General features: G+C 40.8%; 1 protein-coding gene across 13 annotated transcripts in view; it reads left to right on the plus strand.

Annotated features, from left to right (window-relative positions):
• The window catches only part of PLCE1 (phospholipase C epsilon 1), a 348,858-nt gene that overhangs the window by 294,766 nt on the left and 28,757 nt on the right, over positions 1–25,335 (plus strand). For 11 of the 13 annotated variants that reach the window (XM_084994885.1, XM_084994886.1, XM_084994884.1 and 8 more), the window contains 6 exons: positions 5,967–6,096; positions 10,759–10,880; positions 11,771–11,888; positions 16,683–16,814; positions 18,679–18,969; positions 24,221–24,384. In XM_084994885.1, coding sequence (XP_084851011.1) covers positions 5,967–6,096; positions 10,759–10,880; positions 11,771–11,888; positions 16,683–16,814; positions 18,679–18,969; positions 24,221–24,384 — 957 coding nt within the window. Of the gene's footprint in view, positions 1–5,966; positions 6,097–9,273; positions 9,433–10,758; positions 10,881–11,770; positions 11,889–16,682; positions 16,815–18,678; positions 18,970–24,220; positions 24,385–25,335 lie in introns of those variants that run through there. The other 2 variants (XM_021074005.2, XM_084994893.1) reach the window with 2 other exon arrangements.

Below are 25,335 nucleotides of genomic sequence, written 5' to 3' on the forward strand. Positions count from 1 at the left end.
GAAGAGCCAGCTGGATATATGACAATTGGAAGTGATGAGGACAACAGTGGAGCATGCCTGCCCTCATAAATGAACAGCTTTAATTAAAAAGTTTTGAAACACAACATCAGCCAAACAAGTTAGTGTGGAGGTGAAGTCAGCCCTAAGTGCCACCAGTTTGAGACCCCTACTAGGTCTACCCTTGTCCCGATCTGCACTTCCAAAGCTAATCCCTGAAGGCTTGTTATGTACTTGAATTCCAGAAGCCAGGAGACCTATGTAGATGGGCTTGGGCTTTGTTATGAAGTTGTTTGAAATATTACCATGTCTCCTCTTATGCCCGGCCCTCCTCGAATCCTGGAGCAGTAACTGACTACCCAAGATAAGGCCCTTTTTCTTCTGCAGCACTGTTCCTCCAGGCTGTTTTCTTTATCCAGCAACTACCACCCACTCCTCAGTGCCAAGCAGATTCCACTTGTCCTGTGCATACCTCTGCCTTGTGGTCTCCAAGATATATTTGGATGTTCTTGTAGCTGCTGCCTTTCCCATTCTTTGTGCAGTCATTTACAGTTATTTATATAGCCCCCATTCCACTAATGGATAGATTGTGTTGTTGCAAAAGTCTTCTTTATGTTGAGCCTGAATATTCCTTCCTGTTCCTCTTACTCTTTGGCCCTATTTCCCTCCGAAACTGCTCAGACTAACTGCATATCTAGAAAGCTAGCATGTGTCTCCCCATCAGCTTTTCTCTTTTCCAAGCTAAACATTTCTGTTGTGTCCTCAGGATATGGCTGCTAAGACTCTTTACTTCCATTAAGAATATTTGTGTATTCTTACATTTTGGATATGCTTGAATTTGTCAATCTTAAAATGTGATTTGCAGAGCTAAGTGAAAGCTCAGGGCCAACAGCACAGGGACAGTGAAACCATCACCTATCTTAATTTGAACTTTATACCTCAGTTAATACAACCTAGGACTGTTTTTGCTATTTAAAATCTTTTTTTTTTTTTTCTTTTGTCTCTTTTGGGCTGCACCCACTGCACATGGAGGCTCCCAGGCTAGGGGTTAAATCGGAGCTGTTGCTGCTGGCCACAGCCACACCAGATCCAAGCTACATCTGCGACCTACACCACAACTCACAGCAATGCCGGATCCTTAATCCACTGAGCAAGGCCAGGGATCGAACCCACGTCCTCATGGATGCTACTCTGGTTCGTTAACTGCTGAGCCACGATGGGAACTCTGCTATTTGAATTCTTTAATGCATACCAGGCTCATGCTGAGTTTGTGGAAAATGAAGAGTTCCATTATTTCACAGGACTAAACCTATGCCTAGTCTCCACATTTTTCCAAGTTTACAATTAATATTAATCTTTTTGTAGCAGAAGCCTAATATTTATCTGTTACATTTGCTCTTCTTGGTTTTGGTGTGTTATTACTGCATACAAAGTTTATTGTAGATTTTGACATCTGTCATCCAATGTATTTGTTAGCAATTTTTCGAATTATGCCTTCACCCAAGTTGCTCTTGAGCCAGATGGCCAATCAGAGGGCCCTGTGGCCCTTCTTGCAGAACCTCCCTGAGTTTAGATGATTATCACTCCTGTCTGGTGCTGTCTTCTCTGAAGCCCACATTTCTGCAGAGTCTGCTTCAACCTCTTTCTTTATAGAAAAAAAAAACAAAACAAAACAAAAAAAAAACTGAGGCCTAGCCTTTCATGGGACTTTCTCCAAGCCACCCAGCTCATAGCGTGGAGCCAGGATTCAGATTCAGTTGTTGAGGAAAAACTTTTTCAAAAGCAATGCAGATGTCAGGCTACATTGATAAGAATCACTGGGTACTTTTAAAGATATAGAGTCTTAGGTCCCAGATCTGCCTGACTGAATCAGAATTTCCATAAGGAAGCCCTGGTAATCTGCTTATTTTAAAGTAATTCTGGAGTTTCCGATGTGGCTCAGCAGAAACGAATCTGACTAGGAACCATGAGGTTTCATGTTCAATCCCTGGCCTCGCTCAGTGGGTTAAGGATCTGGCACTGCCTTGAGCTGTGGTGTAGGTCCCAGACATGGCTCAGATCTGATGTTGCTGTGGCTGTGGCGTAGACTGGCAACTGTAGCTCTGATTCTACCCCTAACCTGGGAACCTCCATATGCTGCTGGTGTGGCCCTAAAAGGACAGAAGACAAAAAACAAACAAACAAACAAAAAAAAAAAAAAACAGTAATTCTTATCATCCTGAAAGTTAGGAAATACTGTTTATCTGTTATTTCCCACAAAGTGAGTTACCTTATCAAAAAAGTCTGAAAAGATCACTGTGTGGGAAATTTATTCTTAGTAAACCCATGCTAATTCTTGCTAATCACCTCTTTATTTTCTGAGTAATTAAAGCCAAATAATCCATTCTGAGATTTTTTCCAGGTGCCACCCTGATACTTCCTACCAAGTAACTTACACAACTTAGCTCTTCCTTCTTTTGGGAAAATGGGACAGTGTAACCCTACATTTAGTTTCTTAAGATCATTTCCAGGCCCCCGTCATTTCCCAGGAAGTCTTGGTTGCCACATCTGCAAGGCCTTTTTGTTATCTAGCAGGTTGTGGGCCCAGACCTGGTGATCTGAGTTCACAGGGGGTTGAATGAATGCCTGCCAGAGCTCCAGTGTGCTCAGACCCACCCCCTAACTCAGAGGGCCTGGGTCCTTTTTGTGCAAGGAACTCGTGCTCAGCAAGGATGGACTGACCAGAGCAGGATCTCTAATGCCCTCCATCCCCCTCAGGCTTGTGCTAAGGCTCTTGCTGAGGGCCCCTAACTACCCCCTGCCAGATCGCCAGTATTCTAGCCTCTCCCAAATTCCAACCTGCTAGACTCAAACAGTTCACATTCAGTGACAAGTAGTATGCAGGGCCTGGGGGAACAGAGCAAGTAAGACTTGGCTCCTGACTAGACCCATCTGAGCCAGCTTCCTCACCTGACCCTCCCTCTAAGCCCCTGACCTATAGCTGAATTGCTTTTATCAAGGACTGGGGTCCTGTTCTTCTGCCTCGAAATAGGTAGAATATTGCAAAGAATAAGAAAGTCAGCTCTTGGCTGGCATTGGGCCACCTCTCCCATACTTCCTGTGCTGGTGGGGGTACCTGAGCGTCCAAGGGAACTTGGCGTGCCGCTTTCTGAAATTTGCTGGCAGTGTGGCTTTGAAAAGCGGCACTCCGATGTGTGGCTCCTACCAGGCTCTTTGCATCACCATCCCCAGAACTAGGCTCCACCTTGTGTGCTTCGTTTATCCAGGACAGATGGACTTGCTTTTGTAGCTCACTCGTGCCTGGAGCAGATTTCCCAAAGTTTGGAAGAACACTAATCCTATGAGACACTCTGAAAAAAGAAAAACAATTCCCGGGTTGAACAGGCGTGGGAAAGCCTGCACTGGAGATCTTTGAAGAATCGTGATGCCCTTTGGCATATTCAATGAAGGCTCTGTGAAATTCTGTAGTAGGAATGTGTTTCAGTTTGTGAGAGCTGCTGTTTTTAAACTTCCCTTGTGTTTTGTGGTTACTGTTATTGTAATTTTTTTTTTTTGCATAACAGCTATTTAACACCATGGAACTAGTGTCCCATAAAAATGTTGAGCCCAGACAGTGTTCAATTATCTGGAGCAGACTGCATTGTGAGAAGTTTAAATGGATATAGACATAGCCTAAATTGTATCTTTCTTATGTATATATGTTTTTAATTGAAGTATAATTGACTTACAGTGTTGTGTTAATTTCTTTTTTTTTTGTCTTTTGTCTTGTTGTTGTTGTTGTTGTTGTTGTTGTTGTTGTTGTTGTTGTTGTTGTTGTTGCTATTTCTTGGGCCGCTCCCACGGCATATGGAGGTTCCCAGGCTAGGGGTTGAATCGGAGCTGTAGCCACCGGCCTACGCCAGAGCCACAGCAACGCGGGATCCGAGCAGCAGCGTCTGCAACCTACACCACAGCTCACGGCAACGCCAGATCGTTAACCCACTGAGCAAGGGCAGGGACCGAACCCGCAACCTCATGGTTCCCAGTCGGATTCGTTAACCACTGCGCCACGACGGGAACTCCCGTTAATTTCTACTGTACAGCAAAGTGATTCAGTTATATATACACTCTTTTTTTAATATTCTTTTCCACTATGGCTTATGATACGACATTGAATATAGTTCTCTGTGCTGTACAGTAGGATCTTATTTATTATCTCCTTCATATATACTAGCTTTTATGTATATATTTTTATTATAAATATAAGGCCAAACACAACCTGTATCACAGAATTCTTTATTTTATTTGGTTTTTTTTTTTTTTCTTTTAGTCTTTTGTCTTTTTAGGGCCACACCCACGGCATATGGAGGTTTCCAGAGGGTCAAATTGGAGCTGTAGCTGCCAGCCTATACCACAGCCACAGCAATGTAAGATCTGAGCTGCGTCTGCAACCTACACCACAGTTCACGGCAACACTGGATCCTTAACCCACTGAGCAAGGCCAGGGTTCAAACCTGCTTCCTCATGGTTACCAATCGGGTTCATTAACCATTGAGCCATGACTGCAACTCTGTATCACATGAATTCTTAACCTTAGTGACATCTACAGGTATAATACAGGTGGTATTAGATGAAAAAAAAAAAGTAACATCTTCATTTTCACTAACCTCTAGCTGAAATTCAGCTAAACACCGTAACATTGGCAATAGCTTTATCACCAGTTAATATCACAGTTGTTGCTAATATCTCCAAGAATTATTTACGCTTATCACCATTTCAAAAACATTACTTGACCTAGTGTTATGTATCTTTTACTGCGTCAATAAAGAAATATATTCCTTGTAGCACAGTTTTGTTTTTTACATTTAATGACTATATTCAACATTCTCTTTTTTTCCTTTATAATCATATATTTTATTTTATGCATTTAAAAATATCATTCTGAGAAGGGATCTTGCCTCACCAGACTGCCTGAGGGTCAAGAATCCCTGCTATATTAACATTTAACATCTAGCCTTTTATGCATGTCATTTTATATCATCATAATCATTATATATTGACAGAGAGCTATATAGTTCTTGAACAAAGGATATGAAATTATATATATTCACATAGATACATGTGTGTGTGTGTGTGTGTGTATATATATACCTACATGTATAAGTATTATTTTTATCTCTATTACACACAAAATTCTGTATTCTTTGTTCAATAGATACCACAATTATTTTTTCAAGTCTCATTCTCTCAAGCAGATACACCATAATTTACTGACTTCGTTCCTCTATTATTGGACTTTTGGGTTGTTTCCTGTTTTTAATCCATGCAAGTAACTTTTTCTGTATTTTGGACTATTTCCTTATGCTAGGTTCCCAGATTTATATTTATTCTTGTACAGTAATTCTAAGTCAAATATAAAGGCAAATGATCTCCCTGATAGTACACATCAAATATGCAGAATTTTCTAGGCCTGTCTTATTAATCTGATTGATGGTTCAGATAAAATCTGTTGAAGAAACCTTATTTAAATCAGACATTATTTTGGTCTCATCCAAGGGATTCTGACATTTTTCTCAAGGTGAAAGGCCTTTAGATAGCATTTTAAGAAGAAGAAAAACGCAATTTCTTAGCAGAGCTTTACCTTTCCAAAATGGATAGGCTGATTTACTTCATCATTTGAGATTGCTGCTGGTTCTCTGAAGCACTCAGGTTTCTCCTGGAGAGTTTGCCTGAATGGCTGGATACCACACACAGATCCCTTATGATTGCTTCCTAAAAGATCCTGGATTCCTCCTGTAAGGATATTAACATTTGCCTAAGTATTGATATTGTAGTTAGGTCAACCTAGAGTTTTAGGTTTTTTGCCGAACGAATCAAAATAGGTTAAGCCATTTTTTGACTGTGGTAAGCATTAGGTGATCATTTCAAAAACCATAAGTGAAAGATTAGCAGCTAGGCGTCTGCAATCTTTAATTATTGGTATTTTACAGGCTCATCAGCTAGCATCCATGCAAGCTCAGGCTTATAATGGTGGCAGTGCCAACCCCCCACCTGCTAATAACGAAGAAGAGGAAGATGAAGAGGATGAATATGATTATGACTATGAATCCCTCTCTGACGGTAAGAGAACCAACCGTATGCTGTGCACAGGGAAGTGCCTGAATAATTTTATGTTGGTTTTTCTTTTTTGTGTGTGTCTTTTTTTTTCCAGAAATAAGTCTGGCACTCCATAGACTAACAATACAGATTGGTGTAATATTATCCAAGAGTTTCTGGAATCCTGCCTCTTAGCAAAGAGGACCAAGCAAGGAAAGGGATTCTGTCAGCCACTACAGCAACCACTCAAGGAAAAAAGAGGAGGGTTTGGGAAGCAGCACAAAGGTTGTTCCTAAATTGGTTTCTAGAGAAGGAAGTTAGAATCACAGCAAAGAGATTATATTCTCAGCTTTTCAGTATCTGGAGTGGCTGATGCTCTTGATGGGAATTGTAAACTGTGGCTAAATCTTTTCTCTCTCCTGCACCACCTGCAGGGGGCAGCATCACATTCCCATGGTCTCTGCTCCTTCCTTTCACGGCTTGCACTCCAGCTTTTTAAGAGCATGGAAAAGGAAGAAACATCATTTCCCTCCTGCCCACCCCACTTCCCCTGGTTTTCACATTACTAAGCCAACCAGACATTTCCGCCCCACCAAAAAGATAAAACATCCCAAATGGTGGCTAATGGTGTAATACAAAAAAGTCACATCAATGATGTTACCTCCATATTACAGGTGAATGATGAGAGAAATAGGTTTCAGGTGTGTTTCATTTGCACTAAATTAGTATCCTTTCCTAGAGATTGCAAAATGTTTTTTCAGGTACCACTGATGATGGTAAACTGTTTACTTTTGGCAACTTCTGAAAGACAAAAATATAGTAAGGAAAAAATGCCAAAGTTCTTATTTATTTAAATGTTATAATGTCCAATGTATTACTGCTCTGTGGGACATTGTTTTGTTCATATGCAGATATGCCTAGATAAGGGACCATTTTACCACTTGTCTTCTCACACAGCACAATTGTCTCCTAGCTGTGTGTGGTTCTGGAAGCTTCTGACATGGCCAGTAGTTACAGTCCAGTCTCTTCCTGCCGCCAAATACAGTACTCGTCTCTGTCCATTTAATATTTGTCCTTAGTACTAGTTGATTGCTTCATACCATCAACTAAAAGCCTGACCTGAAATCCCATCAAATAACACAAGGGGCATATTTTCCAATGGGGAGGTGGAAAGAGGGAGAAGATGGAAAGGAGTTAAGATAACTTCTTGTATCCTATTCCTCAAAAGTTGTGGGAACATGAATGTTTTTGTGTTCAACTTATTCTACCCTGTGGATCTCTACCACAGTCACGGTGATATTGTTTCATAGAAGAACATGTGTATTCGATAAGAAGTGAAAACCACATTTAAGGAATCAACCAAATCCAAATGTCATTTGCCTGTATAAGAAAAGTTTGTGCTCTGAAAGATAAAATCGCTCTCTCCCGTAAATTACTTCTGTATTTTGTCTGTGCTTTTGAAAACAGGAAAGGAGAAGCCTTTTTTAAATTATTAGTAGTATTGCTAGTATTATTATAGGAAGTTTTGATATGTAGATAATAAAATGAACAGGTAGGGGAAAGAGATTTATGATTTATTTTTAGTTAGGAGGGTAAAATTTCTCTGATAGTTGGATGCTTTTTTAAAACCCCTGTGTCCTGAAGTGGAGGAAACTTGGAAAGCACCCAGCAGGTTCTGTTCCAATAGACCATGAGACCTTGGGTCAGTGTCTTTTCACTGCTCTAGACTTTGGGTCCCTCAGATGTATAATGGCAAGTTTCCATTACTTGTTGGCAATTGTTCTCTCTTCTTCCAGCACTAACATCTATGCTCTAAGACAGTTAAATCCAGTACCATTGCATGATAATTTGCCACTTTATGGAAAGATTCCTCTGACTGGCTGATTCCCAACTGCTCATGTAGTTATGCCATGACTTGTTTAAGCTCATCCTACTCAGGCTTCCTTATGCTACTGTTAAATGCCCCGTCAGTCTTGTCCTTTTGGTCATGACTTGTGGTGTCTACCTCATCCCTGCCTCCCTCACCCATCTTAACTTCCTCGGGCTGAGAGGAGAAGAAAATAAAAACCTGCTTGCTGGGAGTTCCCTCAGTGGCTCAATATCCATGAGGTTGCAGGTTCAATCCCTGGCCTTGCTCAATGGGTTAAGGATCCGGCATTGCCGTGAGCGTGCTGTAGGTCACAGATGTGACTTAGATCTGGCATTGTTGTGGCTGTGGCGTAGGCTGGCAGATAAAGCTCCAATTCGACCCCTAGTCTGGGAACTTCGATTTGCCATGGTGTGGCCCTAAAAAAAAATTAATTAATTAATTAAATAAAATAAAAATCCTGCTTGCTATGTTAGGACCATTCCTGGCTTCTTAAGTTTTCTCACATTGTTATAATGATGGATCCCTTTGAGGATGATATGGAAGCTGTGACCAGTCCCCTATAAAATAAACATGCTCTCAAATTTCTACCTAAAATTGCAGGAGTTTTCACAGGCCCTCTGAGCCTTTCACAGGCATCTTAGGCTAAGAACCCATCTTTAAAGTCTGGATGGCCCAGTTCATCTCTGTGACAACTCTGGTCCTCAGTTTTCACATATATAAAATAAGCAAGTTCATCTAAAACCTCTTTTGGCTATAAAAATGTGATAATTCCTAGCCACAAATTTACTTCCAGAAAATATAAAGAAAGTTGCAAATGAGGCTTATACACTTCGGGAACTGCTTCAGCCTTTTGGCCAGTAAGTTCTTAATGAATATTTATTTAATTAAATTTTATTAAATAAATATTGATTAATTTTTTCCAACCTTGCTGTTTATCTTGACTAGCTTTGAACATGCACTAAAGTACGGGTTTAGATTTGCAATTTCATCTAGACATTCCATGACAATGATTGCATGATTCTAACAAATTAATCCATTTCTATTCCTTTGACATAAAGTAATTTGGGGGAGTATTAGCACAATCAGTAACTGAAAATATGTACTGTGAATGTGGCGGCATGATTAATGTTAAGAGTGTTTGTACTTCTTTTATTGCTAGCCCTTGCATCCCTTAATAGTCAAAATGTAAAATCAATGGATTTCTTGTTTCATTATCTTGTAATCTAAGCAGTTGTTGTTTAGGCTTTGCTTCATTCCTTAGTTTTTATTATCTGGCTTTTTGTCTTAATTTTTCTTACTTTTATTCCCTTTCTGATTCTGTTTTTCTGTAGCTGATGTCCTTACTGCTTCTCCTGCTCCTAACAGTCAGGAAGGTAAAGCCATTTGAACCGGGCATATTAACTGCATGAATGTTGGCATTCTGTTTCCAGTTTCTTAGCCCTGATTAGCATGAAGTTGTGGCACTTGTAAGAATAAAAACATTGATCTCATTTACCTCTCGGTGGTCTGCGTGGCCCTGATTTGGTATAAGGATATTTTGATCTAAGCATTTGTGGTCTGATAAGATAGTAAATAATGGGTGAGAAATGAGCTTTCTCGTTTTTCATTTTAAAAGAACATAATCACAATGTAACTCTAACACCTTTAAAATCATTGTGAATAGAAATACCAAAGAAGTATAAGATTATATGTCATACTTTGGAAATTTTCAGATATATTTTAATTCCTGTCCTTGAGAGTTCCACTTAATAAGTTAATAGACAATAATGAAAACTTTCCTTTCCAAGTAAGTGTAATTGTGAAAACTGCACTGCAGTATTTTTTTTTCTTCTAGTTTTGGCATTTCTAGAGGTAAGAGGAGCTAATAGCTTCATTCTAAAATGAGAGTGGGGGGAGTTCCCGTCGTGGTGCAGTGGTTAACGAATCCGACTAGGAACCATGAGGTTGCGGGTTCGATCCCTGCCCTTGCTCAGTGGGTTAACGATCCGGCGTTGCCGTGAGCTGTGGTGTAGGTTGCAGACGCGGCTCAGATCCCGCGTTGCTGTGGCTCTGGCGTAGGCCGGTGGCTACAGCTCTGATTAGACCCCTAGCCTGGGAACCTCCATATGCCGTGGGAGCGGCCCAAGAAATGGCAAAAAGACAAATAAATAAATAAATAAATAAATAAAATGAGAGTGGGGAAAAAATAAAATAAAAAATAAATAAAACAAAATGAGAATGGGAGTTCCCATTATGACTCAGCGGAAACGAATCCAACTAGTAACTGTGAGGTTGCGGGTTCTATCCCTGGCCTCGCTCAGTGGGTTAAGGATCTGGCATTGCTGTGGCTGTGGTGTAGGCTGGCAGCTATAGCTCTGATTCGACCCCTAGTCTGGGAACTTTGCTATGCCACGGTCATGGCCCTAAAAATCAAAAAATAAAATAAAATGAGAGTGTTTAAATCATGTAGGCACCATCTAGAAGTGCTTCAGCCACTAACTTCTTCCTAAACTTGTGTGCTGAGAACTTCTTGACAGGCTATCTTTGATAATGTTTGCACAGTTCCAGTCATCTCTATGCAAATGTACCTTCTCATTTAGATTGTGTCTATACAGTATCAGCACTACTAGTAAATTAGTCTATTCAATCAAAAGTAAACACATTACTTATCAAATTTTAAAAATTATACTTCAAACTCATAATTTTGGTAACACGTAGCCAGAGCCTCAGTCTTACAGACAAGTGTAAGTACCTGGATATCCTTGCAGGGATGTAGACATAGCCCTTAAGTGAGACATTCTGTTCTCATTCGCTGAAGCCTGTCAACTCATTTTCAGACAACATTCTAGAAGACAGACCTGAAAATAAATCATGTAATGACAAGCTTCAGTTTGAGTATAATGAAGAAATCCCCAAGAGGATAAAGAAAGCAGATAATTCTGCTTGCAACAAAGGAAAGGTACGTGAATGGTTTCTGTTAAGTTACACTCAGACTGTGGTACTCTTGTCAGTTTCAGATGGGCTTTCACTCCCTCCCTATCCCTTCCCTTCACCTTTCCCCTCACTTTCCCTTAGATGCCAAAACCCACATGGTGATGATATGGGACCCCCATCTGCCATTTGTAGAAGGTTAGTCCTTGATTCGTCCAACCAATACCTGCTGAAATCTTAGTGAATAGCAGGCACTGAGATGGCACAGGAGGTGATTTAGTGATTTGGATGAGCATGTAAACAGTGCTTGAAATTAAGTACAAAGTAGAGCCCCAATCACAGTGTCATCAGAGCCTCGGGGAAGATGATATTAAGAAGACAAGAACAGGGCATTCAGACCAGTAGGATAGCCTCTTTGGTACCCTCAAGGAGTGGCTACAAATTTTTAAGGTGTTTGGGATGACACGATAAATGGGGCTGACAGGGAAGTGTTGACAGAGAAAAGACACAACGAATAGAAAGATAAATGAGATACCCAGACCTTACCCTCAAGCACCTCAAAGTGTGTAGACTCAGCAGATCTGTAGACATAGTTGCTGTGCATTGTTGGAGAACAAAATAAAATATACCAAAAGTTTGAGCCACAAAAGATACTCTACTATCTATTTAGTCAACAAATATGCATTGAGTGTACCACATTTAAGACTATGCCCTGAAGGAAGATGACGGATGAGTTAGACTCAGTCCTGGCTCTCAGAAAGCTTTTCTCTCTGGAGGGTGTTAGGACATTTCTGTGGATAAAGAACAAGGTGAAACATACTGATAACAGGAGAGAGGAACAGATAAAGAGCTTTACGGATTCAGGGATGACTGAGTGGCATATGCCTTTGTCAACTGGTACCATTTTTCCCATGATAGGTTTATGACATGGAACTGGGAGAAGAATTTTATCTTCCTCAGAATAAAAAAGAAAGCAGACAGATCGCACCAGAGCTTTCTGACCTTGTCATCTATTGCCAAGCAGTAAAATTTCCAGGTAAGAATAGGCAGTATCATTTATAACATTCAAAGATAGGCAAAGGTAAAAATATATCATTTATTTAATTGGGCATTGTGAATGCTCTCAAAATAACTAAATTGTGTTGCTGAAGTCATTGTTACAGTACCTTCTAAATATTATTATTATTATTATTACTATTTGCTTTAACAAAGCTCATGAGGAAAATACCATAAATGTTCATTCTTCAGCTTATGTCTTTTCATAATATTTAGTGATAATATTCATAACACCTAATGACTAAAATTTATTAAGCACTTCAGTACCAATATTTGTGCTCAGTATTTTATATACATCATCTTAGTTGACTTGATAATGATTCTCTGAAGTAAATGGATGGATCCTTATTTTAAAATAAACAGTCTGTGAGAGATATAATAATTGGGCCAAGGTTTCAGAGCATATCAGTTAAGACTCTTATGTGAAAGTGGCAGAAATTGACTAAGCAAAAAGGAAATTTATTGACTGCGTCAAAAAATGAAGGGAAATGTGCATCACAAGTTTCAGGTACAGCTTGATCCAGGATTTTCTCTCTCCCCATTTTTCACTCTGCCTCCACTGTATTGGCCCTTTTCCCTTTGTGGTTACAAGGCTAGCACAGAATATTTCTAGATTCAGCCTCAGTATGCATCTCTTGCAGAAATTTCAGCAGCAGTTTCTTGTTTTTCACTGGGTCCATTGCCTGTGCTCAAACTAATCACTTGTGTGCACTGATCTGACAGTCTGGCATGTGCAGTGATCTGACATGGCCCATCCCTGAGCTGGGTTGTGAGTCTCCACCCAAACTGCCAAGATCAAGGACAAGGTTTGAGTGGAAGGCTTTCCCCAGTTGGCCATTTCTAGAAGTACAAGTGAACTTATGCTATAAATCACTTCCCCTTCAAAAAATTTTCATTTCAGGAGTTCCCATTGTGGCTCAGCGGGTTAAGAACCCAACATAGTGTCCATGAGGATACAGGTACAATATCTGGCCTCACTCTGTGGGTTAAGGATCCAATGTTGTCCCAAGCTATGGCGTAGGTCTCAGATACGGCTTGGATCCAGCATTGCCATGACTGTGGTATAGGCCAGCAGCTGTAGCTCTGATTCAACCCCTAGCCCGGGAACATCCACATGCTGCAGGTAAAGTCCTAAAAAGAAAAAAGAAAAATGTGCATTCCAGTTAGTAAATGGTAGAACTATGATTCTGAAGCTTGTCTGTCTCCAAAGTCCTGCTGTTAACCATAGCACTACACTGCCTCTCTTGTTAGGGTGTGCTGTCAGTGAGCTCATCCTAATGAGGCAGCAGGAGGTGGAGGGCAAACAGAAGTCAGAAAAATTAATCTCTCCTTATTAAGAAGAAAGATTCCCTTACTTACACAAGATTTCTGAGGACAGAAAGGAGATGGAATTGGGGGCATCCATCTAAATGTTAATGAGCAGCATATATGAATTTGGCCTGGAGAGGGAAGTTAAAATACCACCCCTGATTTTTTTCATGATGTTCTGAACGTAGATCCTGACTTGCAGAGGCTTATCTTCTCACTCTGCCCTGCAAAGAGGACACAGATATTGGGCTATTAAAAAATTAGGTCATGGCAGCCTTTTACCCACACCAGAGGGGAAAAAAATCAAATTCCTCAATTTTAAGTTTTCTTCCATAAACTGGTTTTAAACTTCTGATAGCTGCTACTGCTTATCTGCTAGCAAATTCTGTTGAAGAGGATGTGAATGAATAAGTACAGTACAAAGATTTCAAAGAAATGCAAGAACCTAGCATGTAGGTTTAGCTTCACAGATCCTGACTTTGTCTCATAAGTACAATATGACCATACCTGCAGCTTTGAAATTGTTCTTATCATGGGATAAAATCATCTCCCTGTCAAAGAGCCTCGTGACTTGCATGTCCTTTATCACAGAAACAAATGTGAACACCACTTCCACTCACAAATCACACTCACTGCATCTCTTTCTTTGTAAATTCAGCTGCCATTGCACACAAACTATTCCTCTAGGTTTGTCTTTTCTTCTCAAATACTGAGTAAACAAAGAATATAAATTTCCAGAGATATTTGAAGTCATCCTGAGAAATAGTGTCTGTACAGATAGAGGACTATGGAAGGGTCAAAAGGTCATTTGGTCCAGCTTCAGACTTGAAGCATAGGCAAAGCGTGTGGTTGTTTGACTTATTTTTAAAGTTCCAACTATGCTTTTTTTTTTTTTTTTGTCTTTTTTTGTCTTTTTAGGGCCTCACCCACAGCATGTGGAGGTTCCCAGGGTAGGGGTCAAATCAGAGCCAGCCTACACCACAGCCACAGCAACGCAGGATCTGAGCTGCGTCTGCGACCTACACCATAGCTCACAGCAATGCCAGATCCTTAACCCACTGAGTGAGGCCAGGGATTGAACCTGCATCTTCATGGACACTAGTCAGATTTGTTTCTGCTGAGCCACAACAGGAACTCCCAAGTATACTCTTTTTTAAAAATGTTTATATAACACACATTCTTTATAGATATATTATATTTTAATTTTTTTTTAGTAATTGAAGTTTTTTACATTTTTCTTTTCCCAAATTTATTTCCTTTTCTCAAAATGACTAAATCGTGTTACCAGAATCATTGTCCTAACACCTTCTAAATATTTATTGTCATTATGATTTGTTTTGATGCTAAGGAGGAGAATACCATAAAGTGTTCATTTTGCTACACTATTGATTTTCGTTTTAACACATTATCAATTTCAACGCATTTCACCTTTCACCATCCCAAGTCCTTTCCAAGGAGCCACACTGCAAAAATAAATCTCCAGAGCAGTGAGGCACCATGAAGATCATGGGTATAACCTTCCCCAGAAGTCAAGTCACTTCTCCAAGATCACAGGCCTGCTTCAGTGGCAGGGCTTGACTCCTCAATGACCCTGACCAGGCCAGGTCTATAACTTCTCTACTCTTCAGGCTCCTTATCGGTGAAAGAGGCATAATAGTCCTACCTTGCAGAGTTGTTGTAAAAATTAGCAATGAAGTATACCATGTGATTAGCACACTGTCTAAAAAACAGTTGGCTCTTTGGAATGATTGTTGTCATTGATAAACGGGCCAACATGACAGATGAAAGCTCTCTGTTGTTCCTTCACTTATTGCTCTGAGCTTCTCCAGATTCCTTCCCATTTCTTGATTGCCAGCCCTTGTTTACTTGCTTACTTTCCCCCCCACCCTAGAGAACACCCAGGCTCCTCACAGGAGGGCCCTCCTACCCCTGAGGGATGGCAACCTGTGCCAAGGTGCGTGCAAAAACCCTCAAGTAAACACAGCCCCTCACTCCAGCCCCTCACTGGTTTAACTTGGGAGAAAATCCACTATTAAGTCACTCTGTAGGGGGCAAAATGCACATAAGCTAAAGCATGAGAACTTGCCAGTCCAATTTTGTGCATCTTTGCAATTACACATTCTTCAGAGAAAAATATAGAAGCCCCACAACTGCTGCAAACTGAGCGTTTTCTCTGAACACAACATTCTATTAAGGGGGTAGATATACATTTTCTCATTTAATCCTAACCACAACACTTTTGGAGATAAGGAAGAGTTGGTGAGAGAGATTAAGTAACTTATATGAGGTTACACCACAGGGAACAGGGTTTAAACTTAAGTCTACACTCTTATTAAACACTGCTTTATCCTGACTTTTCTTTTTTTTTTTTGTCTTTTTGTCTTTTTTGTTGTTGTTGTTGTTGCTATTTCTTGGGCCGCTCCCGCGGCATATGGAGGTTCCCAGGCTAGGGGTTGAATCGGAGCTGTAGCCACCGGCCTACGCCAGAGCCACAGCAACGTGGGATCCGAGCCGTGTCTGCAACCTACACCACAGCTCACGGCAACGCCCGATCGTTAACCCACTGAGCAAGGGCAGGGATCGAACCCGCAACCTCATGGTTCCTAGTCGGATTCGTTAACCACTGCGCCACGACGGGAACTCCTATCCTGACTTTTCTGATGATATTCTTGGAAGGTTTATTTTCCTCTCAGAGTGGACCTCCTGAATGATGCTTCAGCTAAAGGAATTACTTTCTAATGATACAGTTGTAGACTGTGGGAACGATTTGGAGGCAACTCTGACTTCACTGGTGCCTCTAAGTCACACTTCCTGCACTGGAGCCCCATCTGTATGGTGTGCGTTCATTTCCTCATTCAGCAATTATCTGTGAAATTCCTGCTGTGTACAGGGCACTGTGCCAGGGAGTGGTTGGACCAAGAGTGAGAAAGAAAAGCCTGGAAACATAATTATCATCATAATATGGTTCCCATTTAATCCTGGGATTAACCCTGTGAGCAAGTTCCTATCATTGCACCCATTTTGTAGATAAAGAAACTGAGGATGAAGAAAGTAGATGTTAAATCAAAGCTCACACAAGCAGGAATTGATCCTAGATAATAAGGATACTACAGCTCAGGCTCTTGGCTATTCTTTCATCTCTCCAAATTGTGTGATAAGGTTCTGGAGCACGTTCTTTTCATGTACTTTTTCAAAATCTTCCTGGTGTACAATCAGGTGGGTGAGAGTGTGATTTTGTGGTCATTCTATAATCATCACGCAGGTCTGGTCACATTTGCCTACAAAGATAAAAACTTTGTTGTCATCCCCTACAATGCTATTATTAACGGTGCGAAAAGTATTAGTAGATCTTCAAGGGAGTTTGTGGGAATAGTAGGACTTGAAAATAAACATTAACAGGGATGGAAAATGTTGAGTTCCCTTGCTTGCAGTTTTTGGCTTATTTATTTTCATTTTATGGGAACAGGCCTGTCAACTCTAAATGCATCTGGCTCTAGCAGAGGAAAAGAAAGGAAAAGCAGGAAGTCCATTTTTGGCAACAATCCGGGCAGAATGAGCCCCGGGGAGACAGCATCATTTAACAAAACATCTGGAAAAAGTAAAGTCACCTTCTGACCATAGCTTTGCTTGATTCTGCATGCTGGAGAATTCTGGTATTTCACTGTCTAAGCACTTCCCTGGAACTTTTTTAATCTTTTTTATTTTCATGAATGTATCATGGTATCTAAATGTGGTATAAATATTTTTAAATTAGGAAATTACCCTCCTAACTTCCAAAAAAATAGCATTTCACTGAAGATGTTCTAATAGTGTTTGCCTCAAAAGTAAAAATTGGAGCCACCTTGGAACCTTCTCGTGGTTCCTGGAACTTCGCTCTTCACTATTTTAACTCCAGAAGATATATCCATTTTATTTCTAATTACTTTTTATTGTCAAAGTAATAAATTCTCATTGCTAAAAAACTCAAAACAATACAGAGTATTATTTAAGTTTCTTTCCACTCACATCGTCCCAGTTCTACTCCCCAGAGGTAACTGCTGTTAAGTTTATTGTGTTTAGTTGAAGAAAAATAAGATCCTTTTTAAGAAAACCCAAATGGGATATAACCAAACATTACTTTTGTAGTTTTTATACTTGCTATAACTTTTCACATAGCTTTCTGCACATAGATCTACCTTATCCTTCTTAACACCCCTATATTATTCCATTGTGTAGATATGCTATCGTTTATTTAACCTCTTCCTCACTGGTAAAATTTTTGGGTTGCTTCATAGATTTTTTTGGTTGCTGCTTTTTTTTTTTTTGCTATAAATATTTCTAGACTGAATTACCCTTGTACATATATTATTGTGTATTTGTGTAAATATATACACAGGATAGATGGGGTAGGGAGGCAAAGGACTTTCGGGCTTTTAATTTATGTTTTAATTTTTTAATTTATTTTATTGAAATACAGTTGATTTACAAGGTTAAAATTTACAATTTTATTGAAATACAGTTGATTTACAAGGTTAAATCAACTGTTCATTTCTGCTGTACAGCGAAGCAATTCAGTTATAGGTACATATGCACTCTTTTTCATATTGTTTTCCATTATGGTTTATCACCATATTGAATATTGAATATTGAATAGAGTTCAGGATATTGAATAGAGTTCCCTGGGCTATACAGGAGGACCTTGTTGTTTATCCACCCTATATATAATAATTTGCATCTGCTAATAGCAAACTCCCAAATTAGGCTTTTAATTTAAATTGATGTTGTTACACTCATTTTAAAACCCAGTATCTGGGGAGTTACTCTTGTGGCTTAGCAGTAACAAACCTGACTAGTAGCCAAGAGGACATGGGTTCAATCCCTGGCCTTGCTCAGTGGGTTAAGGATCCAGCATTGGTCACCTTGAGCTGCAGTGTTGGTCACAGACGTGACTCTGATCTGGTGTTGCTGTGACTGTGGTGTAGGCTGGTGGCTATAGCTCCAATTTGAGCCCAGCCTGGGAACTTCCATATGCCACAGATGCAGTCCTAAGAAGAAAAAAAAAATTAGTCAGAGTTCCCTGATGCCTCAGCGGGTTGAGGATCCAGCATTGTCGTTGCTGTGGCTTTGGTTATTGCCATGGCACAGGTTCAATTCTTGGCCCAGGAACTTTCACGTGCCTCAGTTCAGCCAAAAAAAAGAAAAAAAAAGAACAGCTCAATAGCTTTTTTTTTTTTTTCTCTGCAGAATATCTAGTTGGCTTTACTGTTTAGTGAACAATAAACCATTTACTGATTCATGAATAGTTAGCACCCCATCTAGCAAATAGAAAGGCTGTCATTTTGTCTCCAAGTGGTGGACTAACTCACAGGAAACACATTCTGATGTGTGATGTGTGCTATAATGGCTTACTGAGATGTTCAGATTTATCTTTCTAGAATATTCAGTTTTCTACACTAATCTGAGGCTAATCTTTGGGGGTTTAGGTTCCTGTGAAGGAATGCGGCAGGCCTGGGAGGACTCTTCTTCCTCCGTCAACCCAACCACGTCCCTCAGCGCCATCATCAGAACTCCCAAATGCTATCATATCTCCTCGCTCAACGAAAACGCTGCCAAACGTCTGTGTCGCAGGTATTCTCAGAAGCTGATCCAGCACACTGCCTGCCAGCTGCTGAGGACCTACCCGGCTGCCACCCGCATCGACTCATCGAACCCCAACCCCCTCATGTTCTGGCTTCATGGGATACAGCTCGTGGCACTCAACTACCAGACCGATGGTAATGGGCCTGCTTCACCCGAAAGGGTGCCTCCTCACCTCTCTCCTTTGCATCTTACATCTCAAATGTAGTTCAACAGAAAACATTTTTTAAAGAGGGCAAGATTCCCAACTGGGACCTATGGGACTGTGAAAATACAGAAGTGAATTAGACATTGAATTGTGCCCTTGACTTTTTTAGAGTTAAGGCAACAGAAAAGAAATATCAAGGAGCCCCCTACCAGGTTCCTGTTCCTGCCCCCTTTTAAAGCACTTCTTAAAACATAAAATTGCTTGTTAGGGCTGTGTCCAGTTTGTTTTTAAAGATATTTGGGGGCAGAGATTACCTAATGCCCCTCAGTAACTGTTTTGCTGATTCTTGTTCTTGCAGTTAAAAAGTGGGGTCTCAGGCGTTCCTGTCGTGGCTCAGTGGTAAAGAAACCCATCTAGGATCCATGAGCATGTGGGTTCAATCCCTGGCCTTGCTCACTGGGTTAAAGATCCTGCCAGCAGCTGTAGCTCCTCTTCGACCCCCAGCCTGGGAACTTCCATATGCTGAAGGTGCAGCCCTAAAAAAAGGAAAAAACAAAACAAAACAAAACAAAAAACCCGAGGTCTCTCCAGACACTTTGCAAGTTAATATAGGGATTGATATGGAGAATAATGGTCAGTGCTCTAAGAGTAGATGACACAAAAGGAAGCAAGTCTGTGAATAGCATGAACAGACAAAGTAAGATCATGCTTCTCTACTGTACATGAGACTCTCTTACCAGGGATAACTGATGAGACCGAAAACTCCAGAGTAAAAGCTACCCTTTATTGCATACTCAGTGTGGTGCACCAGGCACTGTGCTCAGTTTTTTACCTCTATCATCTCATTTGTCCTTTGAAATAACCCTAAGAAGCTGGTACCTTTATGATCCCGATTTCCCAGATGAGCAAACCAAGACACAGCCACTAATTTGCTCAAGATCACAGAATATCTAATAATGATAAATTCAAGGACTCTGGGTGTTTAAAGGATAAAAGCATTTTGGCTCCATTTAGCTGTGAGGGAAGGTGGGAAGTTACAGAAGGTAAAGGAAGAGCAGATGAGGAACGTTTCCTAGAAGCTCATTCAAAAATCAGTCTTGTCTTTGTACGGTCAAGCAGCCTTCTCCTTCTTCTCACATGAACCAGATCAGATCCTAAGCAACCATGCTGAACCATCAACCACAGCATAACCCTGTCTGCAGCCAAGGTCAAGCCACAGCTTTAGCTCTGGGACCAGCTAGCCACCTGGCACCACCAGAGCCTATTTGTGGCTAATTCTACAGACGTATGATTAGAGACATCAGTCATATTTTTTGCCCTTCTTATATTTGCTTTTGTCAGTTGAAATTGAATAAGATAATGCAGGTGAAGTACCATGCTTAGCATAGTGCCTGGAACACAGAAAGCATTCCACAAACATTAGCTATCATTAAGTGTTTTTGATAAGTTATGAAAACAGTATGATTTGGACTCACAAGTGGAAATAATAGTGAAATATTTTCAAAGCTGTAAAAATTTATTTTCAAATCTGTCCCCAGTGGCTTGTGGGTTTATATCTTTGGCCCTGACTGTAGCCCCGTGTCACTGGCGCCCTTGGTTGATATGATACTGAAATAGTTTAAGTGAACTGAAATAACTAGCAAAATGGTTTTCTCAAGGAAATGGAAATGCACTTGGTTTTGGATGTGTCCTTTTTCCTGAAGTTCTGAGGCTGGCGCAGACACACTGGCTCCACTGATGGCAGAGGGAGCCACAGCTGAAGGAGGCACAGGAATTACCCCTCCTTGGGCCTCCCTGCAATCTGGAAGCCCACACTGAGGCTGCAGCTTGGCCTCCACTCACCCGTGAAGGCTCTGCCTCTTTCTCAAGTCAAGCTGGAATGCACATTCCAGCAGCCCCACTCAGGGGAGGCAGGTAGCTCTGTTGAGTGATTCATCCTTAAGTTTCTCTACATAATCTTCCAACCCAGGAGGAAGTACTGCCATATAACTTCTCTTGATTCAATGCAGCAAGCCATGATTAAATATCTCCCACTCTGGACAAAGCAAAAGCTACATGCAGTTCCAGTGTGTTCATCTGTAACTGGGGTAGAGCCTGGTCAGTCTCTTGCACATAGTAGATGCTCAGTAAATGCATGTTGCACTGAACTAACAGACTGTCTTGATAAGCCTCGCTGCAGTCTGAACCTGTGGTTCTCGAGTTTTGGTCCAGATACTTCTAGGTGTTTCTATGTGAATTTCAAATCTGAATAGACAGATAAGAGTCAACATAGGAATCTCTATTTTTTTCATTTTTGAAAAGAATTCCTAGGTTAGGGAGTGCTTGATTTTCCATGAAATATCCCAACCATATAACAAAGAACCCCTTCCCATTGTCCCTCTAACATCCATATATGTTACATGGATCATCTGCCTTAAAATTTTTGAGTTTTGGGGGGCCCCGATGCCCCTAAAATGTGTCCATGGACTTAGGGCCTTCTCGTCCCAGAATTTCGAATGGCTCCATCAACTCTGAGAAGGTCTGCAGTGATCCGCAATCAGGAGTAGTCCAGGTCTACACTCAAGAAAACCAATTCTTGAGTTTGGAAACTGACTTGAGCCTGGTATGTAGACTCTGGATACTGCAGGCAACCACCCCTCAAAGTTCTTTCCATCTGGGGCCAAATGATTCCTGGCCTCATGTCTTAGGACCTACAAGTAGATAGAAATGCAACCCCAGTCAAAAGAGAAACTTTTATTAATATCTCTTAAGCCTTCCTGAAGGATCATCACACCCTTTATGATGACTTTTCCAGCCCCAAAATATAGGGATAATGATTATAAGAATGGTCCACTTAATACAGTTTTTTTTTTAATGAATAGAAGGCCATAAAGGTAAGGATATGCTTGATCTGTCATCCCATGCAGTTGATAGAGTCACACAGATCTGTGCACTTTTTTTTTTTTTTTTTTTTTTTTGGTCTTTTTGTCTTTTTAGGGCCGCACCTGTGGCCTATGGAGGTTCCCAGGCTAGGGATCTAATTGGAGCTGTTGCCGCCGGCCTAAGCCAGAGCCACAGCAATGCCAGATCCGAGCTGCATCTGTGACCTACACCACAGCTCACAGCAATGTTGGATCCCTAACCCACTGAGTGAGGCCAGGGATTGAACCCTCAACTGCATGGTTCCTGGTCAGATTCATTTCCACTGTGCTGCAATGGGAACTCCTGTGCACATTTTTTCATTTGGTTAAAACAAAGGTTTTAAAACTATAGCCCTAGATGAAATTCTGTGAACACTCTTAGGGGACAATAAAAAAACTAGACCTGTGTCCCACCTTTATTTCAAACGGAGCGGCTCCACGTGGATCTCTTTTACATGCCAAACCACTAGATGAGATTTTAGTTAAGAAAAAGGGCTTTAACACTGAGAACTATATCTAGATACTTGCAATGCAGCACAACAATGTGAGAAAAAATTTATATATACATGTATATATAAATGCTGTACAGTGGGGGAAAAAAGTGTGTTGGAGGAAATAACAATAAAAAATAAATTAAAAAAAAGAAAAGAAAAAGTGCTTTGAAGTTTTGGAAAGCTGGAAAGACAGACACAGTGCTAATGAAATAAGACTTCAAACCCAAATGAGTGCTGACACCATAATCATAATTTCATAGCTACTGTTTATCCAGCACCTTGTATGTGCCAAAAAGAATTTCACACATGACCTCATTTATCCTCTGTGAGAAGTCATTATAGGGCTTGGTAGTTAAGATTGGGAACTGTGGGTCCGGCTGTCTGGATGCAACCCTAACTAGCTGTGTGCCTTGGGCTTTTTTTCACTTCTTGTGTCTCAGTTCCCTCATCTATAAAAGTGAGATTACTCAAAGAATCTACCTCATTGGTTATTGGGGGGCAGTGATATACATAAGTTCTTAGAATGGAACCTGGTACATAGCAAGAATTGAGTGAGTAGAACTGCTGTGCTTTTGTTAGTAATACACTGTGTATTCATTTCACATTTACCAGCTCTTTGTGAGCTACTTTGCTTCACTCTTTGAACCATCCTAGCCCCAGTCCCTGTTTCTCTGTCACAGAGTCATGTGGGAAGAGAATTTTCTCCCACTGCAGTCAAGACAATTGGCCTCAAAGAATCAGTCACACTGGGGCTGGCAGAGGCTTGACAGGAAGGGTCCTGTGCACCACTTTTATGGATAAGGAGACTGAGGCCCAAGGAGCTTTCTTATTTGTCTAAGATACCTTACCCCAGGAACTGCACACAATCCCGGCCAACCACACATACAGGGAAAGCTTTACACATGAGACAAATAGAGGCCAACTTCTCATTGCTCCGTGGTGCTTACTTACCACACTTTTCCTTGATGTTGGTCCATGTAGCAAAGTTCATTCTGCACTTGGAAGGAATCTATCAGAGGGAACATTTGTCAGGTGTGTCTCATAAACTTGTTGCTCATTTGGAATGCAACTTTTCTACAGACTTGCGCCATCAGATGAATGTTGGAGTGTGTAAGAGCCCAAAAAGGGATCCGACCATTCATCAAAGAACTATGCCAAATAAAATTTGGCCACAGAAGACTGGAAGCTGTTGTGAGGGTTCCCAGAGTTTGTGATTGAGGGGATTGTGGACATAATGCAAATCACATGTGATAATTATTTTCTTTCCTATTTAACTACAATTTAAAAATAGAGGTAGAAGTACTATAATTTATGAGTTGAAATTGAGATTGCAAGGAGAAGCACCATTTCATTGGCTCTGCTCCCAGTCCTTCTTGGATTCTTAAGATTTTGTCTTACGTTTGAAAAGCAAGAATTGGTCATACAATTTTCTTCATGGTTTGGCATTTGGGGATAAGAAAATGCCATTATGCCGTTCTAAAATTCAGTATAAATTTAAGTATTTCAAAGGTTATTTATTGGAAGGATGTTGTAAATTTTTATTTGCAGAGGAGTTTTTAAGAGGCAGGAGTTTTTAAGCAGGTCCTGAGTGGAGCAGGAACACCAGGCATATCCCATAGACTGAGCTCCATGAAGACAGGGATTTTGTGTCCTATTTCCTGCTGTAGCTCTAGTGCCTAACATGACCTGGCACATAGTAATCAATCAGTCTATGGAATGAATGGGTGGTTCTTTCTTCATGCTTAAGCTTAGGGAAAATTGATATAAACTTCCTTTGAACCTTAAAGTCAATTTAAAAGATAACATTTAAGCGGCAAAGTAACAAGCAATGTTGACTCTTTTGCAGACCTCCCTTTACACTTAAATGCTGCCATGTTTGAGGCCAACGGTGGCTGTGGTTATGTTCTGAAACCCCCAGTTCTGTGGGACAAAAACTGCCCCATGTATCAGAAGTTCTCTCCCTTGGAAAGAGACCTGGACAGCATGGAGCCCGCCATCTATTCTTTAACTGTAAGTCTGACCCCTGTCATCCCAATGGGAGGGTGTTTAAGCCCTCCTGAATATGAACTGCCTTTGAATTCACAGCATGGCAAAGCTCTCGTGTCACAATTTTGTTTGTGCAGATGTGGTTCCTAAAAGAATATCTTTCTCTCTCAGAAAGCAGCAGCTATGGCTTAGGTATGAAGTCACTGTATTTGCCAGAGCCCAGTAGGAGGACTTATGAGCTCCATACTGACGATGGTAATTCTGTCTCCCAGGGCCCCCAGAATCATAACTCTGAGTGCATCGCATAAAAGCTGAGCTCCTTGTTCGAGCAGGTCATCTTAAACACTTAACAAACTCTTATGAGGTAAAACAGGCATCAATATACAAAAAATTCAATATCTTTCCTTCTTGCAGTTTAACCTTTATCATCTCTGGTCTGTCTTTATTCCTTTTATTGCCTAATTAACTAATTGTTAGAACTCTACAGAACGCCCTTAACATCAGAGTCCTGGTAGCAAATTACTCAATTTCTCCCTTCTCTCATTACCTCTTCGCTGAGGAAGTAACCACTGAATGGTTACTTCCTTCTGCCCATCTGTTTCCCCCAGAAAGGAGGAATGCCAAGCAGCCTCTGCTTATGACACCTCAAACCCCTGGGAGGTCCCCACTCAGAGATTTTCCTACCGTAGAACTGCTTTTCCTCTTTCCCTAAAACAGTAGGGCAGTAGCTCCTTTTCTATCTGACCATTTTTGCTAGACTTGAGCATAGCTTCATGTTTACAAAAGGCTACGAATTAATTTTTAAAAACATTCCCTGTGACTTGCTCCAGAACTAAACTCTTCAAAAAAAAGATTTTGAAGTTATAGGGGAATTCCCGTAGTGGATCAGCCAGAAACGAATCTGACTAGAATCCATGAGGATGCAGATTCGATCCCTGGCCTCGCTCAGTGGATTGAGGATCTGGCATTGCCGTG

The sequence above is a fragment of the Sus scrofa genome, chromosome 14 (genome assembly GCF_054392235.1).
Source record: "Sus scrofa isolate SSC_HxYL_T2T_F1_AM1 chromosome 14, Sscrofa_HxYL_maternal_Yorkshire_Landrace_v2.0, whole genome shotgun sequence".
Lineage (NCBI taxonomy): Eukaryota > Metazoa > Chordata > Mammalia > Artiodactyla > Suidae > Sus > Sus scrofa.